The sequence below is a fragment of the Chelonia mydas genome, chromosome 2, assembly GCF_015237465.2.
Source record: "Chelonia mydas isolate rCheMyd1 chromosome 2, rCheMyd1.pri.v2, whole genome shotgun sequence".
Lineage (NCBI taxonomy): Eukaryota > Metazoa > Chordata > Testudines > Cheloniidae > Chelonia > Chelonia mydas.
This window is the reverse complement of record NC_057850.1, coordinates 33,398,173-33,417,219: the sequence shown is the minus strand read 5'-3', so window position 1 is coordinate 33,417,219 and position 19,047 is coordinate 33,398,173. Positions and strand designations below refer to the sequence as shown.

General features: G+C 39.7%; 1 protein-coding gene across 13 annotated transcripts in view; it reads left to right on the top strand.

Annotated features, from left to right (window-relative positions):
- Positions 1 to 19,047, top strand: part of OXR1 (oxidation resistance 1) — a 452,056-nt gene that overhangs the window by 332,455 nt on the left and 100,554 nt on the right. For all 13 annotated transcript variants that reach the window (XM_043539189.1, XM_043539186.1, XM_043539185.1 and 10 more), the window contains 2 exons: positions 9,253 to 9,360; positions 10,628 to 10,747. In XM_043539189.1, coding sequence (XP_043395124.1) covers positions 9,253 to 9,360; positions 10,628 to 10,747 — 228 coding nt within the window. The remainder of the gene's footprint in view (positions 1 to 9,252; positions 9,361 to 10,627; positions 10,748 to 19,047) is intronic.

Genomic DNA, 19,047 nt, shown 5'->3' with positions numbered 1-19,047 from the left:
AGCTTCTTGCGTCAACCTAATTATGTCAGTGTACACACTATAGCCTTGCTCCCGCCGACTTAAGTGTCCTACTGCACTGGCATAATAACTTCACCTCCACGAGAGGCGTAAGTTTATATTCTGTGTAGTTAGGGTGATGCGGTGTCCCTGTAGACACTGTTACATTTTTGTGAATTTCACTGCTCCCCTGGACCGAACATAGGTCGATTTAAGTTTATAGGGTAGACATACCCTTAATTGTGTTCACGTGGTAGTCTAATGTGGAAGTGACTTTTTTTTTTCTAAAGTAAAGAAATACTTTGGCATCCAGAATTGCTGTTTAAGAGCATATGATTTGTAATGTGTTCTCGGATACATCACAATCATCCCTGAAGCTTCCACCTTTGATCGTGAGTGTTTAAGAAACCAGAAATGTGAAATAAGTGGACAAGCTAACTATCTTTTCTAAAACAAATCCACTCTCCTAATAGTACATAATGAAATTTTACTGGTAGTGCCAGTTTCTTCCAGTCCCCTGGGATAGAAATTATATGGAAGGGAGAACATGGAGCTGCGGAAGGAGAACTTCCTTCAACGCTGCCTTTCCTAGTCACCCTTAAGATCTGCCTGAAAGAATCTTCCAGTTCCTTGTTGTAGCAAAAGATAATGAATGAAACCTCACAAACTTACTCCTTCCTCCTGGAAAGCCATATTTGCTTCTTACTATGTCCAATACTGCTTTCAAAATTTGTTTTACTCTGCCAAGACATTTAGGTTGCTCCACAAACCATTAAAATACAGCAGAGTTTACAAAACCAGGGTAACCAGTGGAATCCACATTGACTGGTGGAAGAGGGGAGAAACCAACTAATGCACAAGACTTTTTACAAAAACTCAGTTCTCTTTTGTTTTATATATAACATATAGAGAAATGCGCGCGCGCACACACACACACAGTGATATTTGAGACTTGGCTATCCCATTAATTTAAATGATGGCTGCAGCTGTGTGAATTTTCTTACTCCCTCAAGACCGTTATTGCAGAGCTGAGTATCTGCAGCACTCATTGAAGTTTCTTCTCACTAGCTTCCATGTGCCCACCATGGAAAAAGCAAAAGTCAAATGTTTGAATCTATTTGTGCTACAGTGCGTGCTGTCCTCATCTTCTGAAGTTATTTGATTGTATTCCTGTTTCTACCAACTGCCTTGCTCTGAAATGTTTCCTGTTTGCTTGATCAACATTTATCACCTGTTTCATTTATACTATACTATTTAAAGGGATGCTCAAACAATTAGTTTCTATTTTTTAGATTATGGATTATTTGTTTTTTGAAAAATAGATGGCATTAAAGTTAAGAACAGAAATGTTACTTTTGGTTAAAAAGTGTTGTTTGGAGGGCAGCGGTCTGTTTTTTGTGGGTGTTTTTTTACAATTTCCATTTTCCTTTGTGTAGCTCTGGATTCCTTTGCATTATACTATTTCATAACAGAAATCAAAGAAACGAGGAGTTCTTGTTGTTTTTGCTGATACAGACTAACACAGCTACCACTCTGAAAGAAATCAAAGATTAAGCTGACCAATCTTATTCCATGATCCAAGCAGAGTGAAAGACAAACTGAAGTGATATTTGCAACACTGTAAAGAAACGATTCTAATAATTAGACCGTGACTCTCTAAGACTATCCCTCTGTTTTCTCAGTGTACTGCTCCTTCTTATGCAAGAATAATTTGGAGATTTCCACATTGTCAGCATGTGTTTGCTGCTGTCACTCAATTGTTAATGAATGAATTATTTAACAAAGAGAGTGCTTGTCCCTGAAATAGATCCTTGTGGGATTTCAGCTGTTTTTGTCATTAAATGTATTCCTTCTAATGTGCTTTATTAACGGCCTCAAAATGCTGTGATCTAGGTGATATTAATGACACTTGGTAGGATGATTCTAATGAAAGGAATGTTAAAATCAGTGGCTTTAACCTATTTAGAAAGGACCGAGTGCCCAAAAAGGGATGGGGAATGTCAAAAATGGCATTACCTGTTTCTGAGTTACTGATAACTCAGAAGAAAATAATCTTGAATACTTACGGATCAATGTCTTAACAGATAAAGCGCAAGATTTGATATTGGTGTCTGCTAGAGACCACCAGAGCATACTTAAGGAATAGGATGACCATTTCCTTACACACCTGTCTGTAATGTGTAAGAAAAATAGCTGTGAGATCATGGGGGACTCGAGTTTGAGTGACACACACTGGAGATCTCATGCTACCAGTACTAAAACATTCTTGGAATTTCAAATTTTGTAGATGACCACTTCCTAACTAAGTGTTGCATTCAACATGGGAGACATCTATATTAGACCTCATCTTGAAGCTAAAGAGGAACTGATCACCAAAATAAAAAATTAATGGTAACTCAGGTACAAGTGATTATGACTTGATCACATTTATAATGCGCAAACAGAGTAAAATCCAGACCTTATATATATATATAGATACTGGTTACTTCTAACCTGTTTCCACTTAAATATATATATTATTCGTGCTTGAAAAGGGCCACTTTCACAAAGCTGCAAACAGTTGAGCCAAATCAGCTGGGAGGAAGAATTTAATCAGAAAAATGTGAATGATAATTGGGAATCGTTTAAGAACAATTTACCAGATGCCCAAAAAGCTGCAATTGAGGAGGAGGAGGAGGAGGCAATATATATAATTTTTAATGACCTGATTTAGAGTGGCAGTGACCACAGCTATGACTTTTTTTTAAAGTTACAAATGGAAGAAACAGTATGTTGATAGCAATGAATATGAATCAGAAACTAGGGATTGTTCAAAAATCGATAAGGGAAGCAAAGGGACACAAAGAAAAGTCTGTGGCCAGCAAAGTTAAAAACAATAAAGGAGGAGTTTAAGGTGATTAGGAAAAAAAAGAATCCTAACAATGGCATCAGTCCATTACTAGACGGAAATTGTAGAATTATCATTAATAATACATGAAAGGAAGAAGTGTTCAATAAATATTTCTGTTCTATATTTGGGGGAGGGGGCAGGTGTTAGTCATATATGACAACGCTCTCTTTCCATTCCACTTGTATTTCAGGAGGATATTAAACAGCAGCTTCTAAAATTGACACCCCCCCCATCCTGTGTGTATAACTTGCATCCAAGAGTTCTAAAAGAGCTGGCGTAGGAGCCCGTTGGATTTTTAATGTTGGCTTTTTTTCGGTATGTCTTGCAGCACGCAGCTCTTGGCACTATACTATTTAACATTTTTATTGATGAAATGGAAGAAACTAAAGTTATCACTGATAGTTTGCTAATGACACATTGCATGAGTGGTAAATAATGAAGAGGACAGATCACTGTTTCAGTGCAATCTGGATTGATTGGGAAGCTGAACACAAGCAAAGATATGCATTTTAATTAGTTCAATGTAAATGTAGATATATTAGGAACAAAGAATGTAGGCCAAACTTACATGATGGGGGTGTTGGGGGACTCTATCTAAGAATAAGTGACACTTGAAAAGATTTGGGGGTTGTGGTGCACAATCAGCTGAACAGGAGTTTCTAGTGTGATTCTGTGGTGAAAAGGGATAATGCAATCCTTGGATGCATAAATAGGGATATCTCAAGCAGGAGTAGAGGATATTTTACCTCTGTATTTGACAGTGGTGCCTCTGCTGATGGAATACTGAGTCTAGTTCTGGTGTCAGCAGTTCAAGAAGAATGTTGTTAAATTGGAGAATATTCAGAGGAGAGTCACAAGGAAACATTAAAGGATTAAGGATAAGAAAACATGCCGTATAGTGACTGAATTCCTTGAGTCTTATCTATTTAGCTTAATAAAGAGAAAGTTAAGGGGTGACTTGATTACAATCTGTAAGTATCTAAATGGGGAACAAATATTTAATAATGAGCTCTTCAATCTAGCAGAGAAAGGTATAACACGATCCAATGGCTGGAAGTTGAAGCTAGACAAATTCAGACGGGAAATAAGGTGTATTTTTAAGTGAGAGTAATTAGCCATTGGAACAACTTACCAAGGGTCATGGTCAGTTCTTCATCAGTGGCTATTTTAAAATCAAGATTGGATGTTTTTTCTAGGAACATCCAATTAAGATGCTCTAGGAATTATTTTAGTGAAGTTCAATTGCCTGTGTTATACTGGAAGTCAGACTAGATCAGGGATTGGCAACCTTTCAGAAGTGGTGTGCCGAGTCTTCATTTATTCACTTTAATTTAAGGTTTCACGTGCCAGTAATACATTTTAATGTTTTTAGAAGGTGTCTCTCTCTCTCTCTCTCTCTCTCTCTAAGTCTATATATTATATAACTAAACTATTGTTGTATTGTAAAATAAACAAGGTTTTCAAAATGTTTTTAAGAAGCTTCATTTAAAATTAAAAAATTAAATTAAAAATGTTGATCTTTCGCCGCCGGCCCACCCAGCCTGCTGCTGGTCTGGGGTTCCATTCACCTAGGCCAGCAGTGCGCTGAGCGGGGCCTGCGGCCGGGACCCTGGCTGGCAAGGGGCCGGCAGCCAGACTGGCAGTGAGCTCAGCAGCTCAGCCCCCTGCCGCTCAGGGGTTCCATCCGCCGGCTCCTGCCAGCCGGGATCCAGAGTCAGGGCTGGGGTTGTGATGGGGGTGAAGGAGTCAAGCAGAGAGCTGGGTGTGTGTGTGTGTGTGGGGGGGGGGGTTACAGGGCTTAGGGCAGGGGCCTTGGGGGTGTGCAGGGCTCAGGGCAGAGGGCTGGGTGTGTGTGTGTGGGGGGGGGTCAGGGTAGAGGGCTGGGGGTGTGGGCTGGGGTTGTGGGTGCTCACGGCAGAGGGCTGGAGGGGATATGCCCCGCTTCTCCAAGGCCCTGCCTCCACAGCGAGCAGGCTGACTCTGCTCCTCTGCCACCCCCTCCCTCACAAGGGCTATCAGCTGATCGGCTGGCAGGGAGGGAGGGATGGAGAGGAGGAGGAGGGGCAGGGGCAGGAACCCAGCACACTGCAGGAAGAGGGAAGAGGCAGGGGAGCCGGCAGGACCAAGCTTCTGCCCCTGTGGGAGGGGGCGGGGAGCAGGGAAGAGAGGGATGGGCCAGGCCAGGACGGGCCGGATTTTTAATGGCACGCTGCTGCCTGCCGTGACCCCCTAGGAGGGTGGTGAAACACTGGAATGCATTACCTAGGGAGGTGGTGGAGTCTCCTTCCTTCAAAGTTTTTAAGGTCAGGCTTGACAAAGCCCTGGCTGGGATGATTTAGTTGGGGATTGGTCCTGCTTTAAGCAGGGGTTGGACTAGATGACCTCCTGAGGTCCCTTCCAACCCTGATATTCTGTGATTCTATGAAAGTTCAAGCATGCAAGTCATGTGAACATTTTTTGTTTTTGTTGGAAGTAGTCTGATTGTGAAAGAATGCGCTGTTGTGTTATCAGAGCAACACATCTAGAAGGAAAGTGGACCAATACCAAAACATTTTCATTTTTCTTTTCAAAGAAAAACGAGTTTTAAAGCCTCTCAAAATTCTAGACCTGTCCTTATTGAATTTGATACTTTTGTAAACATACAGTCCTCCCTCCTTTGTCTATTTTGAAGAACATTTATGGTAGGAAGTCTTTTTACAGAAGATACTGGTTACTTCTAACATGTTTCAACTTAAATATTAAAGCTTTTGTTTCTCAAATGCCTAAAATGAAATAAGCTTCTTTTAAAATATTTGTAAATATTTTGTATCTAAATGCAAGCCTTCATATAACTGCCTGATATATGAATAGTAAAATGTTTTATGTACAAATATAGCAAGATCTTTTGATGGTAATTATTAATGTAAGAAGCCATTTAAGTAAATTTATATTAATGGAGAGTTAATTACTGGCAGTGCTCAAACAACTCTCAACCCTGTCAGGAAGATGAGGAAAAATCATCCTCCCAAAAATTGTCATATAAAAGCAACAAGTCAATCTAAACACTTTCTATAAGTTGTTTAATTGTAAGACTTTTTTGAGAACTAAAAATTTTTATACAAGTAATGAGCGCTTGGAATTTGTGAAGACAATTTCATTTCCTGTCAAAATAATAAAATTAAAAGAATATCTCAAAGTGGACTGAAAACTTTTTAAAAAAGAAAAAATTAAAACAACTTTTAAATCTGGATTTTTTCCTACCACAACAAGAACAAAGGCAATTAAAAATATTGCATGTTCATTAAGTGAACTGCATGTTCAGGAGCTGAAAGTGTCACCTAAACCAATGGTTCTCAAACTTTAACAGCCTGCGAACCCCTTTCACTAAATTGTGAAATCTCGTGACTCCCCTCCTAAAAATGAATATTTCTAGGGATTTAAGTTTAAATTTCCTCAGTGTGATGGATGAGCTTGCTTTGCTCTGCATAGCTCTTGGAAGTACAGAACCACTGGCAAAAGATAGTCTCAGGTCTGGTTCGGCATCAAGTCTGTTTCTGTATTTGGTTTTCAGATGTGCATATGAGGAAAACGCTTTCTCGCATAAGTATGTTCTTGAAAATGGTGGTAAAACTGCAGCACCTGGAGCGCTGGGGTTCGGGTGGCCAGCTCCCCCGCTGATGGGGGCAGGGCTCGGGCTGCCAGCCCCAACTGACTGGTCCCGCTCTCCCTGGGGCTCAGGCTGGCAGCCCCGTACGGAGCGCTGGGGTTTGGGCTGCTTGCTCTCCCGCTTATGGGGGCAGGGCTCGGGCTGCCAGCCCCAACTGCTCTGCCTCACTCTCCCTGGGGCTCAGGCTGTCTGCCCTGCAACCGGGTCCCACCTGCTGCTTCTAATGCTTGGGGTCCTCTGGCTGCCATTAGTGAAATTTTTCTGGTGCACCCTCTGTAATTGTTCTGCGAACCCCAGTTTGGGAACCACTGACCTAAACCACCCTCAAAGGCTTGAAGCCAATGAAAGCGTGACCACAACTACAGTAATGTAAATATAAACAAGCGTAAAAGAGGTGTGTTCTTCCTATGTGAAAATAAGGATGCGAAAGGTAGAAAGACTGAAGTGAGCACCTCACACTCACCCCCTGCAATTCTGCTTAGCAAGCATGTCACAGCTGATCCTGTCTATCTCTACAAGCAAGCTGCTAGAGAGATTAAAAAAAAGAAGACTCAAGAAGGACCAGTCTACACTTAAAACATTGCCTTGGTGCAGCTGCACTGGTGCAGTTGTGTAACTATAGTGCTTTAATGAAGATGCCCTATGCTGGGGGAGAGCGCTCCCATCGGCGTTTATAATCCACCTTCACGAGAGGCAGCAGCTATGTCAACAGGAGAAGCTGTCCTGCCAGTGTAGTGCTGCGTACACAGGGGGTTAGATCAGCATAACTATGTCTCTCAGGGGTGTAGATTTTTCATCCCCCCCGAGTGATGTAGTTATACCAAAATCTGTCTGTAGTGTAGACCAGAGCCAAGAAACCAACTCGAGGAAAACCTCCCCAAGACTTGAACGTGAATTGGTAAGAGGAAGTTAACTAACACACTGCCAAGGGATTACATTTAAAACTCTTATCATGATTTTGCTAGTCTCAAATTACAACAGCATTTTAATATTCCAACAGTTTCTCCTGTTTATCACCAAGAGTTAAACCTTGGAGTCCTGGACAGGAGACGGGGGTAGTGGGCTAATCAGAGGGATTTAATTGGATTTAAAATTCTAAGATTGGTTAATTGTCAACCATTGGTTAATGGTCGAGACCACTCCTTAAATGGCTGCTTCTAAGTAGCTGATTTAAATATTTTCCTTGGGTTTCATAGGATGTAGTTCAGACTACTTACTTTGCCATTTATGTACTGCCTGATTTTTCACTAATAACCAACAGGTCCACCTGCTCTGAAACAAAGCTGTTTTGCCCATCTAGTCACCTAAGGATATACTAAAGAATGGATTCACAATAATTTTGGGGAAACAATATACTTTTGGTCTTAATTTACCAAGAGGCATGCGCACCTCAGAGGTGTAGTCTCTGTTAAGTGCTCCACAATAACGTACAGAAAAGATTGTAATGGAAGTGAATTATTTTCTTTTATGTTCAGTTATTTGTGTTTCCTTTTCCTTTTTAAATAATAAAATAGCCATGGTTATTAACTGTAATTGTTTTGCTTGGTCTTGATCATGGTGTCCGCTAAGGTATTTAAAAAAAAAAAAAAAATTAAGCAAAAAAAAAAAAATTGACAAGGTAAGGAAACTATACTTGTTTCGTTTAAATTAAGATGGTTAAAAGCAGTATTTTCTTTTGCGTAGTAAAGTTTCAAAGCTGTATTAAATCAATATTCAGTTGTAAACTTTCGAAAGAACAGCCATAATGTTTTCTTCAGAGTTACGAACACCTCAGAAATTGACATTGTTCATAACTCTGAGGTTCTATGTACAAACATTTGGTAACAATATGTCAACTGTCTCTTATTGCATACATTTTTTTTTGTTTGTTTTATAACCATCATGATAGGAAGATGTGTATCAAACTAAAATCTGTTTCCTGTAATAATAATAATAATAATAATTAATATAATAATTATATTAATCTACTGATGCCTCTCAGAAACTAAAAGACTTTATTTGGAGGTGTTCCCCCAAGGTGAGGTTTCATTATCGTTATCCCTTTCTTTCAATCACCCCACTCTTTCCTTATATTTTTGAAGACACTGGCTTGAAAAAAATGACCTTGTTCTAAGGTAATGTCTTCCTCCTACTTAATTCCTACTTCCAGTCATAATGTTCAGTTTTTGTTCAAGATTTTTTTATTGAAATTACTGACTCACTGAATCATATTTCAGTAGAAAACAGAAGGAAGAAATGGCCTCTATAATAAAAGGCTGCATACACTACTAGTGGAGAGCCCTTTTGTGGGTGAAGGGTATAGAGGTAAATCAGTACCTGCATGAAGCCAGTCTCATAGGCTCTTGCATCTCTTGCTGGGTTCCAGTGGAGCAGAGGACAGAAGCTTTGGTCTTTGGGCTAGTGTCTGAACCTTCAGCCCTACATGTAAGATAACTCCTGTGGTTGCTCGGGAGCACAGATGGAAGGCAGGTGACTTTGAAGGAACCATCAGCTTCAAGGAGCATACTTGCATGGCCCTTGATACTGGCCTATGCCCCGCTACTCACTGTCAGTCTGTGTGCATGCATGTGTGCAGTATAATATACTTAGTTAAAGTTGTCATGCAATGTATATATTACTAACTTTATCAAAAGTTTTATAAATTCAGACTGCAAGTGATAAAACATCTAAGTTTCCACTCTTTTAAAACTAGCTATTTTTTTTCTTTCCATTGATACAGGTTGAATCAAGAGACACTCTAAACAGTATTGCCTTGAAATTTGATACTACACCGAATGAACTGGTTCAGTTAAACAAGTTTTTCTCCCGAGCAGTTGTTCCTGGACAGGTATTATCGATTAATTACCTCAACATAAACCGGGTGTGGTGGAAATAGAGGCAGATGTTCAGAATACTTGTCTACCACTTCTTCTACTGAAAACAATAGGATGGGTCTCTCTGTGTATAAGACCTCCAATCTTTTGAAGATATATTTAGGATTCTTCAGTTAGAGTTAGTGAACTCCAGACACCCACTTGGATTAGTCAGTTGAGTAACTGCTACCAATGGGAGTTAGTCACAGTCTAAACCAGTCTTTACTATCTTTTTCTTAAATTAAATTAGAAAAGACTAATAAAAGCAAGCATATTGAGAATCATAAAGTAACCTTTTCAGGTTCAAGACAAATTCATTTTTTTGTAAATGGATGTAGGATAAATATTGGGAGCTAGCAGCATTTCTATAGCTATAAGCATGACTTACTGCTACTGTGACTTCCAGCTGCTGCAAAAACTAGCTGTGCAACACCATTCATGCCATTCCCAAGAGAATGGATCTATGAAGCAAATAAATTTAGAGTAACCTAGTTTTTGGCATGCTTTGTGAACAGTTGAATCTGGAAATAGATGACCAACTTTTTAATTGGGAGGAATGCACTGAATGTGTTCCCTAGCAATGCATCTTATTGACTCTAAATAATAGACTAATAGCAGTCTATGAAAAGGCCAGAGAAATGGTACACTTTGTGCAAGTATTCATAATAGTATTTATTACAGCACTGGACAAGTTTGAATTGGTGTTTCTGGGCATGCTATAAATTTCTTACTTTATGGTCTTCTGTTTACATGGGTAATATCTCCACTATTATTACTGCTAATAGTCAGCCTTAATAAGGTTTACAGAATTTTAAATATTTAAAGGCTCAAAAATGCATTTTGCAGGTATATATTTACTCATTTTATGAATTGCTTTAAACAAGATATATCTGTTTTATCGCACACTGTTTGACACACCATGATGGAAACCAATGTGGGATTCTTTTATATGGCATGTTTGTATGATACGTCAGTGCATTCTGTGCCTCATGAACCTATTGGTAGAGAAGACTTTATTAATATTGCTTGCTTTGCTTTGCTAGAAAAGTGACAGTAAAATTGGTAATTCACAACTAAATCTGAATTTAAAAAAAAAAATTCTAAAGCATAAATTAACTCTAGCAGAACAAATTTAATAGAATAACTTATGAGAAAACAAATCTGCGTCAACTAGTGAAAATAAATGTCAATGAAACTCTTAATGTAACTGTTAACTACAGCATGTGTTCAATTTCTTTATAGATTTTATATGTTCCTGACCCAGAATATGTTTCTAGTGCGGAGAGCTCCCCATCTCTTAGTCCCATAAGTCCCTTGTCACCTACATCTTCAGAAGCTGAATTTGACAAGGCTACAGTAAATGTAGGTATATGTGTTTCAAGGGCAATAACAATCGTGTCCATGTTTAGTGAGATGTGTGCAGTAACTAATTAAAAGATAGGAAATAAAGGGTAGGAATAAGTGGTCAGTTTTCAGAATGCAGAGAGGGGTAAATAGTGATGTCCCCTCACGGGACTGTACTGGGGCCAGTACTGTTCAACATACTCATAAATGATCTGGAAAAGGGGGTAAACGGTGAAGTGGCAAAGTTTGCAGATGATTCAAAACTATTCAAGATAGTTAAGTCCAAAGCAGATGAAAAGAGTTATAAACGGATCTCACAAAACTGGGTGACTGGGCTACAAAGTGGCAGATGAAATTCAGTGTTGAAAAATTCAAAGTAATGTACATTGGAAAACCTAATCCCAACTATACATATAAAATGATGGGGTCTAAATTAGCTTTTACCACTCAGGAAAGAGGTCTTGGAGTCATTGTGGATAGTTCTCTGAAAACATCCACTCAGTGTGCAGGGGCATTCAAAAAAGCGAACAGAATGTTGCCCATCATAAAGAAAGGGATAGAAAATAAGACAGAAAAATATATTTCCTTTACATAAATCCATGATACGCTCACATCTTGAATACTGCATGCAGATGTGGTTGCCGCATCTCAAAAAAAAGATAGATTGGAATTAGAAAAGCTTTAGAAAAGGGCCCCAACAGCTTCCATATGAGGAGATATTAATAAGACTGGGACTTTTCAGCTTGGAACTGAGATGACTAATGGGGGTTATGATGGAGGTCTATCAAATCATGACTGGTATAGAGAAAGTAAGTTAGGAAGTATTTACTCTCTCCTAACACAAGAACTAGGGGGTCACCGAATGAAATTAATAGGCAGGAGGTTTAAAACAAACAAAAGGAAGTATTTCTTCACACAATGCCCAGTCAACCTGCAGAACTCCTTACAGGGGATATTGTGAAGGCCAAGACTATAACAGGGTTTTTTAAAAAAAAACAAAAAAAAAACAAACAAACAAAAAAAACACTAGATAGATCCATCAAGGACTGTTAGGCAGGATGGTGTCCCTAGCCTTGGTTTTGCTAGAAGTTGGGAATGGGCAACAGGAGATGGCTCACTTGATGATTACCTGTTCTGTTCTTTCCTTCTGAGACATTTGAAATTGGCCACTGTTAGAAGACAGGGTTCTGGGATAGATGGACCTTCAGTCTGTCCCAGTATGGCCATTATGATGTTCTTATGTGCAATAATTACACCTGGGGGAATTCTGCACCAAAAAAATGCAGAATTTTGCAGTTTTTGGTGCAGAATTTTGCATGTTTTATTTGTCAAAATAATGCAATATAATCACACTTACTTTGGTAATTTATTTAAACTACCATATAGAAAAACAATCAAACTTTTCAGCATTTCCTAAACACATGAAAGTTAAGTTACAAATACTTGGTAACCAATACCCTGCATTCTAGTTATAATCCTGGATTTTTGTTTAAATTACATTACTTTTATTTTGGTGTTTGGTGTTCTGTAAAGTAGAATGTCACTTTACATTGTTCAGACTTTCACACATGGAAGTCATACAGGTTTTTGCTAATCATTGTCCTTCATTTTTTTTTAAAAGGGTAATTAAGATAGATCCTGAGCTGTAATCTAACCCCATTGTGCCTCTCTGGCACAGGAAAAAAAGCGAGAAAGCTCATAGATCCTCCTACCTGAGGATTCCATTACTGTCATTTACAATAAGGCTCCTTTACACCACTCTGGCAAGGAGACGAAGAATGGGAACAATTAACAATGGGAATGTTATCAGCCTGCCTGCTTAGTTGATACATTTCTGCTCTGCCTAAGGGACAGAGCCTGCTTCACACAGCCCTATGCCTCCAAGCCCGGGATACAGCAGCAGCGAATGAGAGGGACAGAGTGAGTCTCTCTCGTTCGTTCGTTCGCAGGCAGGCACATGCCCAGTTCCACCCCCTTAACATCTCTCCATGCCCAGCCTCCCTCCTCCCCCTCGTGGTGATCTGCTCTCTGTTGCCGGCTGCTCCCAGCAGGTGCACCCGGGCTGCCAGGGAAGAGGCTTGTGTTCCCAAGAGATTTCTTTGCTCCCACACTTTTCTGCGGGGGGAGTCAAGAAATCTGCAGAAGGTATGAATCCCCCAGGAGTAAGTAATCTCATCCTAGAATACATCATTTTGGGATGATAGCACAAAAAAACCAACCCCAAATTGATTTAAGCCTGATGCCTGAGTGCAGGTTGTTTGAATTTTGGTGCACTACATAAGAAAGCATTCTACTTTTGTAAATGAATCTTTACTGAAACTTGTTTTTAGGGGGAGAGCAGGGAGGAAGGGACGGTCTTGTGTTTACACAATACCAGTTGTGGTAGAGGCACAAGTGACCTTACGTTTGTTTTAATTATCTTATTTGGGTTTGTATACTCAAGAAAAATGGGCAAGTTTAAAATCCTACGTGAAATATTCCTAAACTGTGTTACCCAAAACAATTTTTAAAAGCTTTAGTTTCTTCAGTATAATTATTTTCTGGGGGAATTCCGCACATCCGTGGAGGCAGAGAATTCCTGTGTTTCACAGAATTTTTTTTCTCAGCAAAAAATACATTTCTGGCGAAGAAGCCTTGCAGTTCCGCCTTTTGCTCACCAGGGGTCGGTGTGGTGCCAGAACAGCCAGTAGCATGAAAATAGCCTGCTGTTCTGGTACCACAGCAGTCTCTGGTGGGCAAAAGGTGAAACTGCAGCACTTTTAGGGCAGAATGTATTTCGGGGGGGGGGAATTCTGTGCTTGCCCAGTGCTGCAGAATTAATAGATTCATAGATACTAAGGTCATCACAGCACCCTGCCTGCGGAGCCAGGTTAGGACAGAGTGGGGCACACAGTGCTCCTGGGGGGTCAAACACTGGGGTTCAGAATGGCTAGTGGGAGGGACAGACTGGGGCATGGGCTCAGGAGTTAGTGGGGTGACAGGGTTGAACCTGAGGACAGGGGAGGGGGACTGCAGGGACACATGGGATAGGGGAGGAGACTGCAGAGACCCATGGGGATGAGGAGTGTGGGGAGGGGCAGATGTGCCTGACTGAATGGGAGAGGCTTGGGATCAGCCAGGGTCTGCATGGAGAAGGCTCCCCAACTCCCTAAGAATCCTGCCCTCACACCCAAAAATAAACCTGTACAATACTTTTCCCACCCACACCCAACAACCCACCAGATTCACTCCAGGCTCCTTTCCTCTCCCTCAACTCTTCCATTACCCCTGACTCCCCCAAGCCTTTGCACTGCCTCTGACAGGTGCAGGAAATACAGTTTTGTATTATTTAAATGAATTATTCAACATTCTGTATTAATATGCCTAGTAAGGAATCTATTTGTCCAAAAAAAAAATTACCTGAATCTTTTTTTGGTCTGTATTGCTACAGATATACTTGCTGACAGAGATTTTGAAATAAATTAACAAAGTAATTGATACTGGCATGGTTATATTGTGGTGTTTTGACAAATAAAATCTGCAGAATTTTAAAATACTGTGTGCAGAATTTTTAATTTTTTGGTGCAGAATTCCCCTAGGAGTAAATATGGTACTGTTTTGTTTGAGTTTTTGTACTTCCTTTGGTTCAGTTAGAGAACTATATAGATCAGTTGAGTCACTTTCACTAACGGGTTCATATATGGTTTTATCCACAGCTCATTAAAACTAATAATCTCTTCCATCTCTCTACATTTTTCAGATGTCAGTAATATATAAAGTCTGAAACTAGCTTTCCACTGAAAATCTAGTTCCTAAATATCCCTTTTTCAAGGAATGTTAGTCACTGTTAAGCAGCATTACTCCCTCAGCTTGATATCTAGATACCCAATCGATCTTCCTGTCGCTTCAAATAATGTTCCTCAGGCCCATGCCATGGACAGTCACAACTGTCTGTCAACTTTCCAAGACACTGGATCCATATGGGCAATTCTCAAAGAAGAAAGTTTACTATGATTCTTCAAGGTGATTTGCCGTATTGATACATGCGCACTGCTTATGTTCGGTCTTCTTTGGAGTCTCTTTACAAGGGATTCCTGACATAGTGGAAAGAATTTATGGATGGTTGGGACTACATCATTGTAATCTCTTAGAAATCATGCATCATTGTGGCATAAAACAAATGCTGTTATCTAGAAGGGACTTCAAGATCACTTGCTACAGGTGTGCTTATTCTCCAGGGATGGTGTTCCATAAGGGCAATTCTCTCTTAAAAACCAACATTTCTATGGTAAAGGAACAGTTTTTATTCTTTCAAAAAATTCTCCATTTAAAAACCCCAAACCACAGTTAAGAGAATCAGCCACTTCCCCACTATTACTCAACCTTTCTTAACTTTTATATTGGTCACACTCATAGCTTGAGCCTCATGTATTTGCAAAAGCAATATGCAAAAATTAAAAATTTGTCATAGTTTATTTGAAATCTCACTTTCATTTCCAGTATACAATATAACACCTTTCGGTGTATGTACGAAATAAACAAACACACCATGAATATTGCTCCACCAAATATCTGTAACGTAGCCTAAAGTACAAATGCTCAAGCTCTATGGACGTAAGTCTGCACCACCTTATACATACTTTATGACACCAAACAGGTGAATCATTCCAGTTTATTCATAAAATTTTTCATTTACTTAAACATATTGCACTAGGAAACTTATCAAAGTTTGACTTAAACTTAATGTAGATCGGGACTATGTTCCATTTGAAATCTTCAGTACATATTTAATAAAGACCTAGAAATCAAAAGTACACATGCATGTTTCCATTAAAAAACAAAGTGGCAAAACTAAGATTTGGTGAATAGTTCTATTACGATGATGAGTGATGAAGGATTATATAGTAGTGGAAACTGGCCAGATTTCTAGGTACTAACAGAAGCCGTTTTTAAATGTCTGATTCTTAATTTTTGTGTCTGCGCCCTTGGATAAAAGTGAAACTCTGGGACAAAGTCTTCAGTTGGCAGAACTTCAGTTTCTCCCATAAATGTCAGAGCTCTGACTTTCTTCATCCTCCACCTTAGCTTCCTACTACTACTCCTTTCGCTGGCTGTTGACCCTCCTCCCAGTTATCAAATTCTTACGTCCCCTTACCCTTTTTTTATGCAATTATGAATGCTGTCTACTAAATTCTCTAGGAAACTGAAAGTTCTGCAGTACTGTAAAACGAACAGGAAAAATCTACAAAAAGACATTCCTAACTTTTTATTACTTCTAAGAATAACATTTAGAAAATTTAGAATAGAGATGAGAAATAAATCACTCAAAAGTGAAATAAAGACTTGTGTCCTACCCATCAGGGGACACAACTATAAGGCTAACTGTCGGAATGTCCTGTATGTGCTAAGAAACAGTTGCTATCCTATTTGTTTTTGAGAGGTTATTTGCTCATTCGAACATGGGAGTGAAACGGTACACTAATCACTAGGATTTGTTAAAAACAATAAGCTTATCCGTGGTAAGTGGATTCTGTGGTCATTTTGGTTTTTTTTTTAATTGGGATTACCAACTAAAATGTGTGCATCTTATGCAGAAGGCTTATTTAAAAAACTTAAGCAATATTTTAAAAGGGAGGGAGTGACATTCCATGTGACTTGCACAGAATTACTCTTCAACATTACAGTGAATAAATCAGCCTACTTTATAATTCTATCTAGTACTTGCAGCTTTCTGCAAAGTTGTGACTTATATTTTGTATACTAGCGCTGTGCTTTGAGGCTAATATTTTGTATTCAAACATGGTTGTGAGAACCTGCTTTGGGACAGTGCTGAAAGGGCAGAGTGCAAGGAGATAGTGTATGTGGGTTCCTATCTACCAATCTGATAAACCATTGCAAAAGAGGCAGAGTCCTGAGGCACCTTATAGACTAACAAACGTATTGGAGCATAAGCTTTCGTGGGTGAATACCCACTTTGTCAGATGAAATTTCCAGAGGCAGGTATAAATATGCAAGCAAGAATCAGGCTAGGGATAACGAGGTTAGTTCAATCAGGGAGGATGAGGCCCTCTTCTAGCAGTTGAGGTGTGAACAGCAAGGGAGGAGAAACTGCTTTTGTAGCTGGCTAGCCATTCAGTCTTCGTTTAATCCTGAGCTGATGGTGTCAAATTTGCGAATGAACTGAAGCTCAGCAGTTTCTCTTTGAAGTCTGGTCCTGAAGTTTTTTTGCTGCAGGATGGCTACCTTTAAATCTGCTAGTGTGTGTCTATCCTGGACAATGATCCCTCACTTTCACAGGCCTTGAGAGGCAGGCCAATCCTAGCCCACAGACAACCCACCAACTTGAAGCATATTCTCACCAGCAACTACACACCGCACCAGAGTAACACTAACTCAGGAACCAATCCATGCAACAAACCTCGATGCCAACTCTGTCCACATATCTACACCAGCGATACCATCAGAGGACCTAGCCAGATCAGCCGCACCATCCCCAGTTCATTCACCTGCATGTCCACCAATGTAATATACACCCTCATGTGCCAGCAATGCCCCTCTGCTATGTACATCGGCCACACAGGACAGTCCCTACGTAAAAGGATAAATGGACACAAATCAGATATTAGGAATGGCAGTATACGAACACCTGTAGGAGAACACTTCAACCTCTCTGGACACATACTAGCAGATTTAAAGGTAGCCATCCTGCAGCAAAAAAAACTTCAGGACCAGACTTTGCAAATTTGACACCATCAGCTCAGGATTAAACAAAGACTGAATGGCTAGCCAGCTACAAAAGCAGTTTCTCCTCCCTTGCTGGTTCACACCTCAACTGCTAGAAGAGGGCCTCATCCGCCCTATTGAACTAACCTAGTTATCCCTAGCCTGATTCTTGCTTGCATATTTATACCTGCCTCTGGAAATTTCCTCTACGTGCATCTGACAAAATGGGTATTCACCCACGAAAGCTTATGCTCCAATACGTCTGTTAGCCTATAAGGTGCCACAAGACTCTTTGCCTCTTTTATAGATCCAGACTAACGCGGCTACCCCTCTGATATATTGCAAAAGAGGCTCTAATAAAGAAGGTATAGCCTCTGAAAACTTGAAGTGTAGCTTCGGATAATGTTGAATACCAGTTATGAATCTAGTACTTTAAGAGATCTCTCAGAGCAGCAGTTTTAAACCAATTATCAGAGACGAGAAATGTCAGTAATTGGAAGCAATACAAAATTCTTACACCGGCATGTCTGTCTACCTTGTAGCCACCATTCCTATAATGTCTCATCTGGCCAGTATCACTGTTCGTTCTAGTTTTGCTTTGCTTGAGGAAAATGTGATTTAGAAATAACTATAAATGTTTGAAAACCATGTACTATTTCTCTTCTGTGTTAGAGAGCACTGATACTAAAGGGGTTTTATACAGTGCCACAAAGGTGCATGGCATTGTGTGGGCGTGGGGGAGGAGGTGAGAGAAGAATTCTGCCTTGAGAAACTTAGTCTGTGGGCTTGCCAACACTTGGTTGTTTTATAATTGCTGTTCCAGAGTATTCTAGAATAACTCTGTATTTAGGTAACCTTCCAACTGTAGGCAAGACCTAAAGTAAGGTGAAAAACCCAAATGAACTGACAGATAACCATCTGCCACACCTCTGTACTATAAAGTACCAATAGTTAAATGTAGATGTAATGGAGATCTGAGAGTGGGATAGCAGAGAACCAAAGGGAAGATGGAAGTCCCAGAGAATAAATATCCTGCTCGTCAGTGTAACTGAAAATATCAGGGTTTTTTGTGCCAAAAAAGTGTTTAAAACATGAGTATTTTCCAGTAGATATTGTTTTAAGAGTAATGTAGGCTTGAAACAGAGTCCCGATCTTGTTTCTGTATATATATCCACTAAGAAATTGTCCTGGCTTAGGTGCCAAGCTGTCTTCTTATTTAAAAAATTGTCCACTGTGGGGTTCCATGTTTTTATGTCAATCACTTCTGTAGCAGATGTGATTATTTATTAACGTCTTTTTCCTAACTGTGAGTGCTGCTACCTGAGACTAGGAGCTGAAAGTCAAGCTTAGTTTTCACTGGTTTTATGTATAGATCCCATGTGCCAAACACTTCCCTAGCTTACATCTTTGATCTCTCATTTTCTTCTTTGCTGTTGCAGAAGAGTAACTGAGGGCACAGTTTGGCTGTGCAATTATAACTTTATTTTGACATGGAAGCCAGAAGGAAATCATACACACAGTTTCCCTACCTTTTGCACAACATGGATATTTCAGATACTCTCAATACAATACTCTCATTGCCTGATAGTTCTTCAGGTTATAAAAATCAACATGGC